The 17,676-nt window shown below is 38.4% G+C and overlaps 1 protein-coding gene and 1 non-coding gene across 4 annotated transcripts in view; one reads left to right on the top strand and one right to left on the bottom strand.

The window, feature by feature from the left end:
• TGFBR3 (transforming growth factor beta receptor 3) overlaps positions 1 to 17,676 on the bottom strand; it is a 246,451-nt gene that overhangs the window by 58,485 nt on the left and 170,290 nt on the right. For all 3 annotated transcript variants that reach the window (XM_007480338.3, XM_007480340.3, XM_056815362.1), the window contains exon 5: positions 5,349 to 5,532. In XM_007480338.3, coding sequence (XP_007480400.2) covers positions 5,349 to 5,532 — 184 coding nt within the window. The remainder of the gene's footprint in view (positions 1 to 5,348; positions 5,533 to 17,676) is intronic.
• On the top strand, positions 5,747 to 5,853 carry LOC130457659 (U6 spliceosomal RNA). Its single transcript, XR_008916951.1, has one exon. It is a non-coding gene; the product is annotated as a U6 spliceosomal RNA (small nuclear RNA).

Raw genomic sequence — 17,676 nt, 5'->3', positions numbered from 1 at the left:
ATTTATAGCCAATAAGAGTCTGAGGCTAGATTTGAACTCAGGATTTTATTAGCCTGAAGAAGAAGACCTAGGAGACCCAGCTTTTTTTGGTATTTTGAAAGGGAGCTATATGCAAGAGGGGTTAGACTGTCTGAGCTGGGCAGATATAGGAGCAGAGGAAAGAGAACACTCTCTAATCATTTTATTTATTTAAAAACAGAAAGAGCTCCATTGCTGGAGGTCTTCAAGAAAAGGCTAGATGACTGCTAGTTGGGGTTCTTCACTACTTGGGGGTCCTGAACCTCTTTGGCTCTCAAGATATCGGTTTGCTGCCTATGCTCATTCTTGGAGAAAATGCTCACTTTCCTTTAGTGATGAGCAAAAATGAAGCCATATTCCACCCCTCTCCCCATCCAAGTACCCATGACTTCTGAAATCTCTTTGGGAACCCTTTGAGGGAGTTCATGGAACCCAGGTTAAGAGCCTTTGATGTAGAGGGAAGGACCATGCAGTTACAGCTTGGATTAACTGATCTTTAGAATTCTGCTCCAAGACCATCAATCTCTACCTGTAAGAGGCTCTGATTTCCCACCAAGGATCCACATCAATAATCCAAGTTCCAAGAGGTCTTAACAGTGCTGGTGCTGATGCTCAAGTTCTGGGGTCATTATTGCTACAAGGAGAATGGGTCGATAAGGTGTTCTCTGTGTGTGCACAGATGCTTGTTTCTTTTTCTGAATGACCCTCCTCGTGGCTGGCACCGAAAGTGACCGTCAGAGCCAAGTAGAAAAGAAAACACAAAGGGGGAAATCCCCAGATAGAGTCTGGCAGGTTTAGGTGAACCCAGTCATGCACTGGCAAGTATTTTAGGACAGGGGCTAGCAAGAGGCTTCAGGCATTAAATAACAGAATGTTAGAGCTGGACAGGAGTGGGATCAAGTTCAAACCTTGCGTTTTACAGATGGGGAGACCGAGGGTCAAAAAGGACACTGAACAGAAGATATGGCGCTGGAAAGGGCCTTGGAAATCATCCATCCTATCCAATGTCCTCAACTTTACAAACGAAGAAATTAACGTGACTTGCCCAATATCGCACAGCTCCCCGCCCCCCCCCCAAAAAAACCCATAAAATTGAATTGGGCTTAAGATTCAGGAAAGAGCTCAGTTTTAATTCTCTCTCCCACATTTACTCATTGTGTGACCTTGGGTAAGTCATTTGTCCTGAGTATCAAATTTCTTCAGCTGTAAAATGAGCATGAAAACAGTCCTGGAAGCACCAAGTTCAGAGCTGTTATGAGGCTATTTTGAGGACTGAATGAGATAATCATAGAAAGTATTTTGCTCATGTGAAAACAGCATGTCAATGATGGCTGTTATTCTTAGGCTCATGCATCCTGTCTAATATTCATTATACTAATACCAAACACTCTGGAAAATTACTGTTTAAAGGTCACAGAGACAACTGAGAAGCCAAGCTAGGCATGTACCCCGGGTGTCCTAATCCTAATCCCTCTGTGGTTTCACTTTAGGACCAAGCGAGGTGGAGCAATGGATAGAATGCCAGGTCTGGAATCAGGAAGAAGCTGGGTGACCCTGGGCAAGTCGTTCAACCTTGTTTGCCTCAGTTTCCTCATCTGTCATATGTGCTAGAGAAGAAAATGGCAAACCACTCCAGTATCTTTTGCAAGAAAACTCAAATCTGGTCATAAATAGGTGGACAGGACTAAAATGAACAAATAAATCACTCAATTTCTTCAATTCAGTTTCCTCAACTATAAAATGGGGATGATAATAGCACCTGCCTTCTAGATTTGCTGGGAGGGTTAAATGAGATAATATTTATAAAGCACTTAACATCCGCCTAGGAAGAACCAATTATAAATGCTAATTATCATCATCATCATCATTTAAAGTACTTGGAGAACTTAAGAGCTAGCTTAAAAGAGGCAAGACTTGAACACACCAACTCTATTCCGGACCTCAAGGTAGGCTGGCTCGCCATATTCCCTGGGAGGATATTGATCAAATTCTTCATTTTCCACTTAAGGAAACAAGTGTGCATGCATGTGTGTGTGTGTGTGTGTGTGTGTGTGTGTGTGTGTGTGTATGTGTGCTGTAAGGGTTAGGTTTTCTAGGAGGGGACACATCCTATAGACCCTCCATAGGATTAAGGCTCAGATTTTCATTTTCTGTCCGAGGAATTGGACTCTTTCACCCCACTGATCAGTTTCCTGCTTCCAGGTGACTCCCAATACCCATCCTTACCTCTCGATCAGATCCAGCTCCAGCCTGAAATCCCACATCTAACCAAGTTCTACTTCATCAGGCAGCCCGCCTTCCTATTTGTGGGTTGTGCTATATTTTACTATGGTCCTTCAATCTCTGTTGTATTTGTATGTAGCCTAAGGCTCTCCTCCCCCTACCAATAAAAAAAAGGCCGGGAGACCAGTGCTGTGTGAACAATGCTGGCACCAATCTTGGCACCCCACCATGAATCCTGGCCCAGCAAGAGGCACCTGGCCACAAAGGCCTTAGGGCGGTCTACTTTTTTACCCAGTCCCCTGGCTGCAGGCTAGCATCTGTCACAATCTTTTTTATTATTTCCAGGGAGCTATTCTTGGTTCTAATTATACTCCATACTAACTTGACCAAAAATATGATGAAAGGGGCTATCAGAACAATAGACTTTCATAATTAAGTCATGGGTTATTTCTATCCCTCTCCAAAGCAAAGAGATTAAAATAGGCAATCTCTTATCAAGGCAAAACACCAGTTCTTTCTCCAATAATGTAACTGTCCATAAAACAAACACTGCTAATATTAAAAGCCTTGAAGGTTTTTCTGCAGTTGTAAATATTTAACTGAAATCTTACTATCACATAAAATCACAAGTCAACTTTGATTTCAAATTTAATAGCATTACAGAGAACAGAAAACTTTAGGGCTGCTGCATTAATGTCCTTCCCTTCTGAAGCCAGAACTAGCAATTTTATACCAGACAAGACAGTGCAAGGTGATGGCCAAGGAGGCTGGGATAGGAATGGAAGGTATAGGAGGAACAGGGCAAGGTTCAACTGGGAAGAGTTCACCTGGAGCAATCTGATAGCTTTCTATTTTAATTTGTTATTTTTTACTAACCAGTTGCAAAGTTCAGTTATTTCTAAAGTGCTGAAATAATTCTCTAAATTTCAGGGTCCTGGGACAAAGCCCAGACTAACCTACCCTGGTTATGGCTCTGTCCCTTCTTTCCATCTTCCCCCACCCCCTATAGTCTTGTTCTTGCAATAATTCTCGTTTTCTTGTTATTGCCTAAAGGTCTGATGACGAGGGCTTAGATTATACAGTAGTGGCAAGCAATAGGAAAGGAAGGGGACCCCAAAACTGGTAAAATAAGGAGAACCAAGTAACCAATGTACATGATGACCAAGGATAACAAATGGGAAACCCTTCAGAGTTCATATCAATGCAATGATCAAGGAAGACTTCAGAAGAAAGAACATAAAGTTTGTTTCCAACTTCTTGGCAGAGAACCAGAGCATTCTAATTTAGAGAGCTAGAAAAGACATTGGAAGTCATCGAGTCCAACTACCCATTTTTTTAAACCCTCACCTTCCATCTTAGAATCAATACTGTGTATTGGCTCCAAGGCAGAAGAGTGGTAAGGGCTAGGCAATGGGGGTTAAGTGACTTGCTCAGGGTCACACAGCTAAGAAATATTTGCAGGCACATTTGAATTCAGGACCTCTAGTTCTTGTTCTCATTGCATTGGACCACCTGGTTGCCCACCAACTGTCCATTTTAAGATGAAAAAACTGAGGTTCAGAGAAGGTAAGTGATTGACTCGGTGGTACACAGCCAATAATAAGTGCTTGAGGACCTCCTAGTTTTTCTTGCTTTTAAGTTTATTGCCCAATCTACTACATCAAGCTGCTGAGACACACATCTTAAGCCAAGCCCGATGGGCTGGATGATTTTCTTGACTGAACGTATTTATCAAAAAAAGGGATTATCTTGAGGGAACAGGAAATTTTCCTTTGTTGTAATCATTTCCAATTCTGTGACCCCTTTTGGATATTTAGCACTAACTGAAATTTAGCATCTTCCAGTTATTTAGAAGCATTATCCTGAGAAGGGGTCTGTCCACAGGCTTCCCCAGATTTCCAAAGGGGTCAGTGATGCAGGAAAGACATTTTTCATTCATTTGTTTTATTTTGTCTTAGGGGAGGCGACACACCACTATGTTTTCTATTAAAGCGTAAGGAGATAGTGAAAATGGGAAGGGAGAGATGTAGAGACTGAGAAAAAGAAATGAGGGGAAAAAACCTTCCTATAACCTACAAAACAAAATATAGATTTCTTCACCTGGCAGTCAAGGCTCTTTACAGTTCAGTAAGCTGAATCGCGCAGTAGATCCTGGAGTTCATTATTCTAGAGTTTCCCAACATGCCCCACACTCTCCCTAATTATTCCGAACATGCCTCAAAGGGAAGGGAGAGAGTCCAAGAAAGGGAAAATCAAACTCCTTGACATCATCTTTCTGCCATCAAACCATGGTCATACGTCTTGTAGAGACTTGAGCCAAGGAACCAAGAAGTGGGGGCTTATGGATACTATTGTCTAATCTTTCTCGCCTGCAGTGATTTAGGCAAATAGGCTTCCTCCTGTTGCAACCATCACGATGAATGAACACAAGTCCATTGTATTTTTCCTTAATCATAGAAGAGAAGAACATTATTCTCTCTCCTTTGTTCCGAGAAAGACATTTCTTCTCTACACGGAAGGTTGGAGATTTTCACCTCAAGGACCAAAATCCAAGACACAAACAGAAGATTGAAATGCAGTAGGGTGTAGTGGACGGAGGGGCTGGTCTTGGAGCCAGGAAGAACTTTGTTAATGTCTTGAAGGGGTGATATAGACTAGCTGTGTGACCCTGAACAAGGCATATAATTAATCATCGACCCAAGCTGGGACCTTCATTGGCAATCAAGTATAACCCTCTCTTTTTAAAGAAAGGGAAACTGAGTCACATGGTAGATAAGTACCTGAAAGAGGATTTGATATTAGGTCATCCTGACTCTAGAACACATTCTAACTGCTGAGTCATCAGAGTAAGCCATTTACCTAAGTGAAATTTTTTAATAGGTTATTGAGGTACTACTATGAGGCTAATAAGAATAATAAATAGCGCTCATATAGCCTTTTAAGGTTTGCAACTTTACTAATGTTATCTCATCTGAGATACGATCCCAGGCTCTGTGAAATTCTTTTCATGAATGAAATGAAATTTCATTCATTCTTGTCCCAATAAAGAAAATGCAAACTGGCCGCCATCTTTAACGAATGGGCTCTCATTGGCCAAGTCAACTTACCTTCACCCACTTTGATGTAGACGTTCCTTGATATCTTGAGTTCAGTGAAAGAAGTGACTGCTCCATATTCATTCTGGGCCCAATGCAACAAATGAACATTTCCATGGGGAAAGCTCCTTTCCTCTGTTTTGGTTGATAGGGAGAAGTTGCCTTCTGGAAACTGGACCGTCGAACCTTCTGACACCTAAAAAGGATAGAATTCAATCAATGAAATAATCAAATCAATCAACAAGGATTTATTAATTACTTACCTGGTGATAATCACCATGCTGGCCACAAGGGATACAAGGACAGCTAAAGAGTCAGTCCCTGCCCCATAAAGAGTTTACAGTCAAAGGTTTCATGGATAAGGCATTGGTCTTGGAGTTAAGAAGACCCTGGTTCAAAATTCCCTTCAGGTGCTTGCTTCGGCAGCACATATACTAAAATTGGAATGATTCAGAGAAGATTAGCATGGCCCCTGTGCATGGATGACATGCAAATTCATGAAGCATTCTATATTTTTTGAGAGAACATGAATCAAGTAACCATGGAAAATATTTTTTAAAAAATAAAAATTATATTTTTAAAAATTCCCTTCAAATCTGTATTAGCTCTGTAACCTTGGACAAGTTGCTAAATCTTTTTGTGACTCAGTTTCCTCATCTATCAAATGAGGGAGACAGACTCAGTGGCTTCAAAGGTCCCTTCTAGCTCTATAGCATCAAGCCAAAAAACATGTTGGAAGTATTTACTATACACAATGTTAGGTGCAAATAGTACTCATATAGGAACATATATCTATAAAGTCTAGGATTGAGACTAAGTTTGGGATTTCATTAGAGTAGGGAACTCTGAGGTGAAGCAATTCCCTCTGACAATGCAGGTTAGTGCCTTCCTTTCTCAGAAAATGACTTAAAACACTGAGAAATTCAATGACTTGTCCAGGGTCCTACAGCCAGTATATATCAGAGACACAATGTGATCCTTCGTCTTCCCAGTTCCTAGACTGGCTCTCTTTATCATGATGTTTCTTATGAATATAAAAAATATATATTATCAGCAATGAAAGAGCAGAAAGCACCATTCTAAAAAAAGAAGGCATTACCATATGATGGAAGGATTGATTCTGAAGTCAGAAGGCCTGCATTCGAATCTTACTTCTCATGCTAAAGTTACTAACCCTCCCAAAGCCTCAGTTTCCACATCTTTAAAATGAGAGAGTTAGTTTAGTTGGCCTCTGAGGTCCCCTCAAGTTCTAGACCAATCTGCAGATCATAAATTTGGAGATGGAAGGAGCCTTAAGGGGCCACTGAAACCCACCCCTCCATTTAAGAGATGAGAAAACTTAGGGCAGAAGTTGTGACTTGCCCAGGATTAAATATTTAGTTTCTCTTTTTTTAATTTTTTCTTTTTTAAAATTTATTTAGAATATTTTCCCATGGTTGCATGATTCATGTTCTTTCCCTCCCCTTATGTAGTAAGTTTCTGAAGCAGGATTTGAACCTAAGTTTGGGCAGCTAGGTGGTACAGTGGATAGAGTGCCAGGCCCTAAAGTCAGGAAGACTCATCTTCCTAAGTTCAAATCTGGCCTCAGATACTTCTTAGCTGTGTGACCCTGGGTAAATCACTTCACCTTCTATCCACTGAGCCACCTAGGTGCTTCCTCACATTTGCCTACTACATGTCAGGCTCAGTTCTAGGCACCAAGGATACAAGAGACAAAAATGAAACACTCCCTGCTCTAAGAAGCCAACATTTTCTTGAACAGACTTACCAAGTACACAGATAAGTAAATATAAAGCCATTTGGGAGAAACAGAAAAAGAGAATTAACAACAGGGAGGCCCAGGAGAGCCCTTATGCAGAGGAGACAGTGTGGTCCAATAAAAAGACTAGAGGCCTCTGGAGTCAGAGACTCTGAGTTCAAATACTGCCTCTGACACATAATAGCCATGAGATTGGGGCCTCAGTTCCCTCATCTCTAAAAATGAAGAGATTGGACTGGAAAGCTTCTGAGGTCCCTTCGGGGTCTAGATCTCTGCTTCGTACCTAAGCCAAGCCTTGAATGAAACAAGAGAAGCCAAGAGGCAGTGAAAAGGAGGGAGAGAATTCCAGGAATTGGGAAGAGAAGAAAGACATGGCAAGCAAAGGAAGTAGAGGAAGAGGAGGATGTTGAAGAGGAGGAAGAGCAAGAGGAGGTGATATTAAATTAATGGAAAGGAAAGCCTGGACAAGACCCTTAAATGGGACATGAAACTCTGACAGCTAAACAGAGGATGGACTAAAAAGAGAATGTGTCAGTGTCTACCCAGCTTCTTCCACAGCATCGGGGGCTCTGAGCCTAGTGACTGGTAGGCGTTATCTAGGCAGACATACCTAGAGAATGGAGAAAGGAAATTCAGTAGGCTACCCTGTGAGAATGGAAATATTTCTGAGGAACATCCAGTTCTCTGTTCAGCTTTTATATGGGGTTTGAAAAGCAACTGTCTAACACAAAATTTAGTGTCTTAAGAGGTCCTACCAACAGGAGGTTGCGAATAATCAGGATTGGGGCATTGGCCAATAAGGTTCCCATCACAAATGAATGAACTGAAATTCTGATTTATGGTTCGGTCTCTTTGGAGTCAATTCAGTCCTCAGAAATTACTCTTGGAAAAAAAAAAGAAATAAAATTAAAAAAAAAATGATTCTTGGACAAATGAACAGAACTGGGTTTCTGAACCTGAACATCTGAAAACCAGCCCTGAATTCCTCAAAGAAGCCACTAAAGAATAGGTATGCTCTGAGAGGCTGAGCCCCCTCTCTCCTTCATATCATATTTTAGCTGCAATGATTGGAATCCAGTAACGAATAGCCATTGGCAGTCAATATTCTCTCTTTAAGCCATATACATTTTAACATTTATTTAGCAGATAATAAAAAAGACAATTTCTTCAAATACCCCATGGCCCCAGGTAATGACAGAATAACAAAATATTCTGGATTTCATACTCCCTTTTACAGAAGTCTTCATCCATAGACACTGAAATATTTTTCAAATACTAAAAATCCACTATTATCCTTTAGCAGTTGTGCAAAATGGCGGAGGGGAAAGTAATATTTGAATGGGAAATCAGAAGAACTGAGCTCAAATTCTAGATCTCCCCTATATCTACAAGATCTTTTAAGCTTGAGTCAGTCAACGAACATTTATTAAGTTATAAATAAGTACATATCACTTTTCTGAGATTCAAGATTCAACCATCTGTAAAATGGGAAAAATAAGAAGTTGCTCCTATCTAACTTATGATATTTTTTCCCCTGGGAAAATAATGTGTGTATCTGTATCGCTAGCCCTGCCAGATTAGGTGCCTAATCAATTCTTTTTATTTAATTAATTAATTAGTTAAGAATATTTTTCCATGGTTACATGATTCATGTTCTTTCCCTCCTCTCCTCCCAACCCCCTCGTGGAGCCGATGAGCAGTTCCACTGGGTTTTACATGTATTATTGTTTGAAACCTATTTCCATATTATTACTATTTCCAATAGAGTGATCATTTAGAGTCAACAACCCTAATCATATCACCATTGAACCATGTGGTCAATCATATGTTTTTCTTCTGCCTTTCTGCTTCCACAGTTCTTTCTCAGGATGTGGATAGTGTTCTTTCTCAGAAGTCATTCAGAATTGGCCTGGGTCATTGCAGTGCTGTGCGCCTAATCAATTCTTGCTAATTGATTGACAGATTGGCTACTCTCTTTCTACAAGAGCTAAAGCACCAGAGAGGACCCATCTTCATCCCAGACAAGGGAACCTAGTCACACACCCCATCAAACGTCTCCACCTCTTCTAGAGTGCTGATAGGGAAAGTAGTCTAAGTATTGGGTATGTCCCTCCCCCCAAGTTCCCAATAAGCCCCTGAAACAACTCCCTCAAATTCCCTTACACGCCATTTTTCTAGGCCTGGCCCTAAGCAGGACAAAAAAAAATTCTCAAGCCTACATGCATGGTCCACTGGAGAAACAGACATGTACACAACCAAAGAATTATACAGACATCTACACAACTGCACACGTGCTCACATCCCCATCCCCACACTCTACTATTCACACTTTATAAAAACTGGAAATTAAGTCGCAATTTGTACACCTTCTAGAAGGGGAAGAAAGTAGGAGAGAAACAGACAGAAAGACACGGAATCCTATAAATTCGACTGCCCTAGAGCAAAGGAAAACAAATTCCAAAGATGTTTTCGGCAGAAGAAGGATGGGTTGGTGAGACCTAACTAACACGCTCTGAGCAAGAGGGGTAGATTTTTTACAAAGGTGGGACTTACTCTCACGCCACAGGGTCCAGCTCCAGGAGGCTCCCTTCCTCCACCACTGGGGAAAACACAAGGACTCCTTTTCTCTCCAGAGTGAGCTCCTTCTCAAGCACAGAGATAAGGAGCGCAACAGTCGGAAATCCCAGAGAATTCTACCCCATTACATTTTTTCATGGCAGCACACAGAATGCTTTCCAGAGTTTACTTTGAAAGACCCTCAAATTCCCACAGATAATGGAGTCAAGAGGCTATTAAAATCATCCTAATAAAGCTTTCTGGGTGATTTATGAAATACTTCGCCGACTTCGCAAATGAAATGTAAAAGTCCCACATTTAGATTGGATTCATTCTGGCCCATGTTTACAGATTCTGCACAAAGAATTGGGTTGTTATAAGTCTCGTTTCATCCATTCATTCGATAATCATTTACTAAGTTACTTAAGTTCCAGGAACTATTCAGAAAGAGGTGCTAGGGAAACAAAGGCAAAAAAATATGGTCTGTTTATTAGTGGCATATTATAATAATTATATATGATAATACCATATAAATGCTAGCTATTATTAATATATAGGATTATATATAGTGTTATGTAATGATACCTAATCATAGATACTAGAATAATACATAAATGCCAGCTATTATTACATAGTATTATATAATAGCATATGTTCACAGATACTAGAATATTATCTAAAATGAGCTTTTATTTAATATGAATATTACACATAATGTTATATGATAGATAGTATGTATTCATAAATACTTAAATACCAAATAAATGCTGGCTATTATTAATATATAGTATTATATGTAGTTTTATATAATAGTAGATATTCCTAGATATTTGAATGATATACAAATGCTGACTATTATTTTATATATAGTATCATATAATATATTCATAGGTACTAGAATATTATCTAAAAATTAACTTTTATTTAAGATGTAATATTGCATACAGTGTTATAGGACAGTATATGTTCATAGACACTAGAATGATATATAAATGCTGGCTATTATTATATGTTGTATTCTATAATAGTGTGTATTCATAGATGCTAGAATATTATATACAAATTAACTTTTATTTAAGATGTAATATTGTATACAGTGTTATATGACAGCAAATGTTCATAGATACTAGAATGATATAGAAATGCTGGCTATTATTATATATAGTATGTATTCATAGATACTAGAATATTATATACAAATTAACTTTTATTTAAGATGTAATATTGTATACAGTGTTATATGACAGTAAATGTTCATAGATACTAGAATGATATATAAATGCTGGCTATTATTATATATAGTATTATATAATAGAATATATTCATAGATACTAGAATATTATATACAAATTAACTTTTATTTAAGATGTAATATTGTATACAATGTTATATGACAGTAAATGTTCATAGATACTAGAATGATATATAAATGCTGGCTATTATTATATATAGTATTATATAATAGAATATATTCATAGATACTAGAATATTATATACAAATTAACTTTTATTTAAGATGTAATATTGTATACAATGTTATATGACAGTAAATGTTCATAGATTCTAGAATGATATAGAAATGCTGGCTATTATTATATATAGTATTATATAATAGAATATATTCATAGATACTAGAATATTATATACAAATTAACTTTTATTTAAGATGTAATATTGTATACAATGTTATATGATAGTATATGTTCATAGATACTAGAATGATATAGAAATGCTGGCTATTATTATATATAGTATTATATAATAGAATATATTCATAGATACTAGAATATTATATACAAATTAACTTTTATTCAAGATGTAATATTGTATACAATGTTATATGATAGTATATGTTCATAGATACTAGAATGATATAGAAATGCTGGCTATTATTATATATAGTATTATATAATAGAATATATTCATAGATACTAGAATATTATATACAAATTAACTTTTATTTAAGATGTAATATTGTATACAATGTTATATGATAGAATATGTTCATAGATACTAGAATGATATATAAATGCTGGCTATTATTATATATAGTATTATATAATAGAATATATTCATAGATACTAGAATATTATATACAAATTAACTTTTATTTAAGATGTAATATTGTATACAATGTTATATGATAGTATATGTTCATAGATACTAGAAGGATATAGAAATGCTAGTTATTAGTGGCTATTAATGACAGACAATATTAATGGTGTAATATTTGACAACTCTGCTACTATTCATTAAATTAGTGGGAAAACTCTGGCAGGGAAAGTGCTCTATTTTTGTCGCAGGAGAAAATATCCCTAGTTATGGCTCTGATCACGGGACACCAACCCTTGCCCCTATTCTAAGAGAACAGCCCCAGACTCTTTCGGGGATGGATGCTTCAGGGCTCAGGTTTTACACCTATAATGCAGCACATAAACTCTGGTTAATAACTTATTTTACAACACTTGCCAGCCACCACATTGACTCAGCCCGGTGGGAACTAATCCCCGGCTTCCCGAAAGTTATTGATTTAAGGAAAACCAGTGAAAAATACCCAAGTTTTCGTGTACTTTGAAGCATCTGGGGCCACACAGAAATGGCCTTCGATGCTCACCTGCTCTAAAACTTGGCTTATGACTCAACAGCTTTGCCCTCCATCACGCTTTAATAATCGTGACCCTCATTTACTACCCTGAAAAATGCAGACACTCGGTGAGTCCCTTCTCCACTGGAAGACACTTGCTCCTAGGAGTCATTTTTAGCAAACCTGTCACCTAGAAAAACACAAGGGCCCGAGAATCCTTTATTCCACTGCCAAAATCAGGCTCAGTATTTAGGGTAACATCTGCTTCAACTCTGGATGATCTGCCTCATGTATTCTCATTCATGAGTAAACCATAAAACACTTTTGTTTTCAAATATATGTACCAAGCAGTGTGGAATGTTATAAATCCCGTTAGTGCACACTTGAAGGCAAGAATGAGAAATGGGTAAACAGGGAAATAAACAAGTTAGGACTAAAGTAATATATCCAAAGTTTAATTAAAAGCCAAGTGTCTGATAGAATAACTGATTCTTTGAGGGATTCCAGGGAAGTACGCATATAACTGAAAGATAACCTGTTTGCCTAGCTGTGAGATCCTGGACAAGTCACTTAACCCATTTGCCTAGCCCTTGTCCTTCTGCCTTAGAGTCATTACTAAAACAAAAAGGGTAAAAAACTTAAAAAAAAAAAAAGGTAATCTGTCCTGGTAGAATCAAGGACTGACTTTGCCACTGGTGATAGGATCCTGGACAAGTCATTTTCTTCTTGTCAGCCCCTGGCAATTCTTTAGGATTCTACGTTAAAGATGAGTTACCAGTGGAAGTAGGAAATTCCTACAACATCACAATTCCATGAAATGGAAAAAGAAAGAGTGCCCACCTTAGGGAAGAACAAGTTGTGCAGATCTCAATATCACCTTTCAGCTAGAAGGCAATAAAGAAATTAAAATGCCCAGCACCCAGCTATTTGGAAACCAAGGAACTACTATCCTTCAGGTTTGCTCTAGAGGAAACAAAGGGAGTTTTCCAAGGTCAGGAATTCATCCCTTTCTACAGATTAACAGAAAATTTCTGTTTGGTTGGTTTGCTTTCTCTTCCCCTTTAGACCTTTGTTTTTTCTTGCCTCTTGCTTAATTCAATTCTATTCTATTCTAATCTGGCCTCAGACACTTACTAGCGATGTGACCCTAGGCAAGTCACTTCACCCTGTTTGCCTCAGTTTCCTCATCTCTCCAATGAGCTAGAGAAGGAAATGACAAACTACTCCAATATCTTGGCCAAGAAAACCCCAAATGGAGTCATAAAAAGTAGAACAGTACTGAAACCACTGAAAAAGAACAAATATACTTTTAAGCACCTACTATATGGTAGGAATTATTTCAGGAAATGAAATACAAGTAGTTGATCAATCAACAAATGTAATATATGCTAATATATTCATGGCAATTCACTTCCTGTTAGCAAAGAATCCAGAACAGGAAAGAAAGTGTTCATAAGGTATGGGGGTGGGGGGTGGCATATAAATGTAACAGAGTAATATCAGTAAGAAATGGAAGAAAGGAAGAATTCAGAGAAACTTGGAAAAATTTGTATGCACTGATCAGAGGGAAACAGGAAGAAGCTAGATTGGGATTTTCATTGTTGTTGTTTAGTCATTTCAATCATACCTGAACTGCAAGGATCTATAAAATAGCAACTCACAGTGAAATATAGTACTTTACAATTTACAAAACACCATCCTAGTAACACTAAGGTAGGTAGGATAAGTAACTCCCTTTCACAGATGAGGAAACTGGGGTTCAATGAAACCTGCCTACAATCACAAAGCTAGCCGTCAGTCTCAGAGCCAATACTTGGACCTGAAGGTCTATTGACTGTAAGTATCATGTGTTTTCAATTGCACCACTTTTGGTTGATATGCACAGTAATAGAATCTTAGAGTTAGAGGGAACTCAAAAGTGAACCTCCTTCCTAATGTAAGAATCCCTACAGTGACTCTTACAGAAAGCTAATCCACCCTATGTTTGAACACATTGACAGGGAGTTTCCTACTTTGTAAAATAATCTATTCTGTTTTGGCTAGTTTTATTAGAAAGTGTTTCCTTACTTAATCATTTCATAAGCAAGGATTTTATTAAATGCTTACTACATGCTAGACATTAAGCAAGGTGCTGTAAGACAAAAAAGGAAACGCCTATCTTTCCAAAAGCAACATGTATAAAACATATGCTTATTCATCCATTTTCCCATCCATTCACTTATTCAACCACCATATATTAAGCACTGACTTTATTAACCCAAAATTTGCTCCCTTGGTGTCTTGAACCATTAATCGCTTATCTCTTTTCTTGAGTGACACAGACCAAGTTTTCCACAAAACTGCCCTCTAAATATTTGAAGATACCCCAAACCCTGTCTAGGATACCTCTTCTCCAGATTAAATGGCATTATTCTCTTAACTGTTCCTCATATTACATTATTTCCAGACCCCTTACCATCTTGGTTCCTTTCCTTTGGACATCATCCATCTTGTTAATATCCAAAGTCTGATAGTCACAAATGAACACCATTTTTCTTATATAGCTTGACCAGAGAAAAGACAGTGGGAACCCTCACCTTTTCTCGAGGCTCTGGTGCCTCTTGATGCTGCCAAAATTTTCTTCACTTTTTAAACACTTGAATCAATCAACAAACATTCACTAAGTGTTTACTATAATACATCTGTGGTCAAAAAAAAACCCTTGTGTCATCCTCATGCTAAGTGCTTTTAGTCCATATTTCCCTTCAATATGCTGATAACTTGTGGAATCCAAATACAGGACTCTGTATGCCTCAGTTTTCTCATTTGTAAAATGAGCTGGAGAAGGAAATGACAAATCAGTCTAGTATCTTTTCCAAGAAGACCCCAAATGGGATCATGTTGGACATGATTGAAAATGACAACACCAAAGACTTTTCTTGATGAAGCTACCTCTTGTAATCCTTGCAGTTCAACTACAAAAGCTCTGTGGACAGAAATTGGAGTGACTAGATCATCAACAAGGACCAAAATGGCAAATTGGGAAAAAAAGACCATGTTCATGTACTAATAGGAAATCCAGTCTTAAAATGGAAACTCTCTATTTTAATCAACTAAGAAAGAATCTCTAGCTCCAAGCCACATGAACTAAAGTCACTGAATCATGGATTTAGCGAGGAAGAGACAACGCAGGTCATCTTGTGGAAAGAACACTACAGACAGAGCATTAGCTCGTGTGCTTCCTATCTGGGTGATCTTCAGGGAAAAAAGGCCCTGCTTACTATCTAATCTATAAGGTTTCCTCCAGCTCTTGCTTTATGACCTCTAAGAAGTCATTTATTCAACCTGTAAAACATCAGTATGGGGGGAGATGAGGAGAAATAGGGGGAAGGCAGAATCTTTAACCTTCATTTATAAGTAAAAATAGATTCTATTTTTGAAGACTTTCAGGGTAAGAAATTCCACAACTTTCCTCTTCTAATGACTAACATCCTTCATTTCCTATACTAAGAATGATCTTTTATTCAGACTTTGAAATTCAACATTTCTTTTCTTTTCATGTTTAAGTACTGCCTTTTGTTTTCTTATCACCTTCATTCTTTTTAAACCCTCACCTTCTATCTTAGAATCAATACCCTGTATTGGTTCCAAGGCAGAAGAGTGGTAAGACTAGGCAATGGAGGTTAAGTGACTTGTCCAGGGTCCTACAGCTAGGAAGTGTCTGAGGCCAGATTTGAATGTAGGACCGCCCGTCTCTCTCAATCCACCGAGCTGCTACCTATCACCTTCATTTCTAAATATATTCGCTTCTCCTTCACCCATTAGACCCTGTGAGCCATTCAGGAAAACCTTTCATGATATAGGACACACAACCATTGCCCATCCATGGTCTCCTATCTCTGCCATGAAAAGAGGGAAACACATTTTCTCAATTTGTGTCTAGGACCAAGCTCGGTCATGAAAAATACGCCATGTTCGGCTTCTCGATACAATTTCTCATCTAATAACTCCAACTAAAAACATCAGTGACTAAACATGTTTCAAGACTTACCGCCTTCCTTTCCCCTAAATCCATGGCACTTTCTTCCTCACTAATTAATACTTTATCCCCTGACATCCTATGATATGACTAATATCTTCCAGTGGGAATAATTCTAAGTGAAAAAGCCAACTATCCCCCATTCTTAGCTAGAGATTACATTGAAGAAAAAATAGTGGAATCACTCAGTCCATGGCTAACCAACCCAGCAACCAGTTCTGGGGATGCCTCACTCCATGCTTCCTCTCATTTCAACCATGCACAAAGTTTGTCTTTAAAATACTGGTTGTGCTACTACTAAATACTTTTTTTAAGAGCAGAACATTACTCTATCTGCCAGGATAGGGAGTTTTATTACAAGAACTCTAGGCTTGGCAACGAGAGCCAAGTTTGTTATTTTTAATGGATCTGATCCAGCTAACTCTTCCAAAAGAGAATAAAAAAAAAGAGGCAACCAGCACTTTTGTTTCCACACCTGCCTTCCAACATTAACTCCTCAATTCCTGGGGCAGATTCTTTTCAACTTAAAGCTGAAGTTCTGAAAGCCTTGAACACTGCAGTGACGCTTGGTTCATGGGGGTGGTTGATATTTTCCAAAGGTGAGGAGGGTACATTTCTTGGAATTATCATAGAGCAGCAAGATGGCGCCATAGTGCAAAGAGTGCTAATCCTGGAATCTGGAAGGTTCATCTCCCTGAGTTCAAATCTGACCTCAGATACTTATTTCCTAGGTGACCGTGGACAAGTCACTTAATCCTGTTTGCCTCAGTTTTCTCATCTGTCAAATGAGCTGGAAAAGAAAATGGCAAACCACTCCAGAATCTCTGCCAAGAAAATCTCAGATGGGGTCATGGAGAGTCAGACACAACTGAACAACAAAAACAAATAAATGTCCAGTGGAATGTGTGTCAGGGCAGAGACTGTGCTGTTTTTATATCTCTTTCCAGCAGGTCAAAGGTTTACACGTAGTAAGCATTAAAGTGTTTGCTGACCATAACTGAAGGGTTTCACTCAGTTTCCTCCATGGAATGATTCATTGACAATGAGGGAGGGAGGGAGGACCCTGATGGTTCTGCCCTCACAAAGTCCACTCTTGTAATCCCTGTAGTCTAATCATGGAAGCTCTGTGTACATATTACTGATGGAAAGAAACTGGAATGATTCAAAGTCTTCTCCAGGACCCAAAGTGAGGGACTAGAAAAATAGACATGTTCACTGAATAAAAAGGAATCCAGTTTTGAAGCTAAGTCGCGAGACTTAAATGCGTGAAGAAGAAGGAATCTCCAGCCCATAGCCATATGGCACAGTGGATAGAGTGCCAGGCCTGGAGTCAAGAAGACTCACGTTCATGAGTTCAAATCTGGTCTCCAATCCTGGGTGGAATCCTAGAATCAAGAATTTAGAGGACGAAGAGACCTTTGAG

This window comes from Monodelphis domestica, chromosome 2 (genome assembly GCF_027887165.1).
Source record: "Monodelphis domestica isolate mMonDom1 chromosome 2, mMonDom1.pri, whole genome shotgun sequence".
Classification (NCBI taxonomy): domain Eukaryota; kingdom Metazoa; phylum Chordata; class Mammalia; order Didelphimorphia; family Didelphidae; genus Monodelphis; species Monodelphis domestica.
Note: the sequence above shows the minus strand (reverse complement) of the source record. Positions and strands in the feature narration are given on the sequence as shown.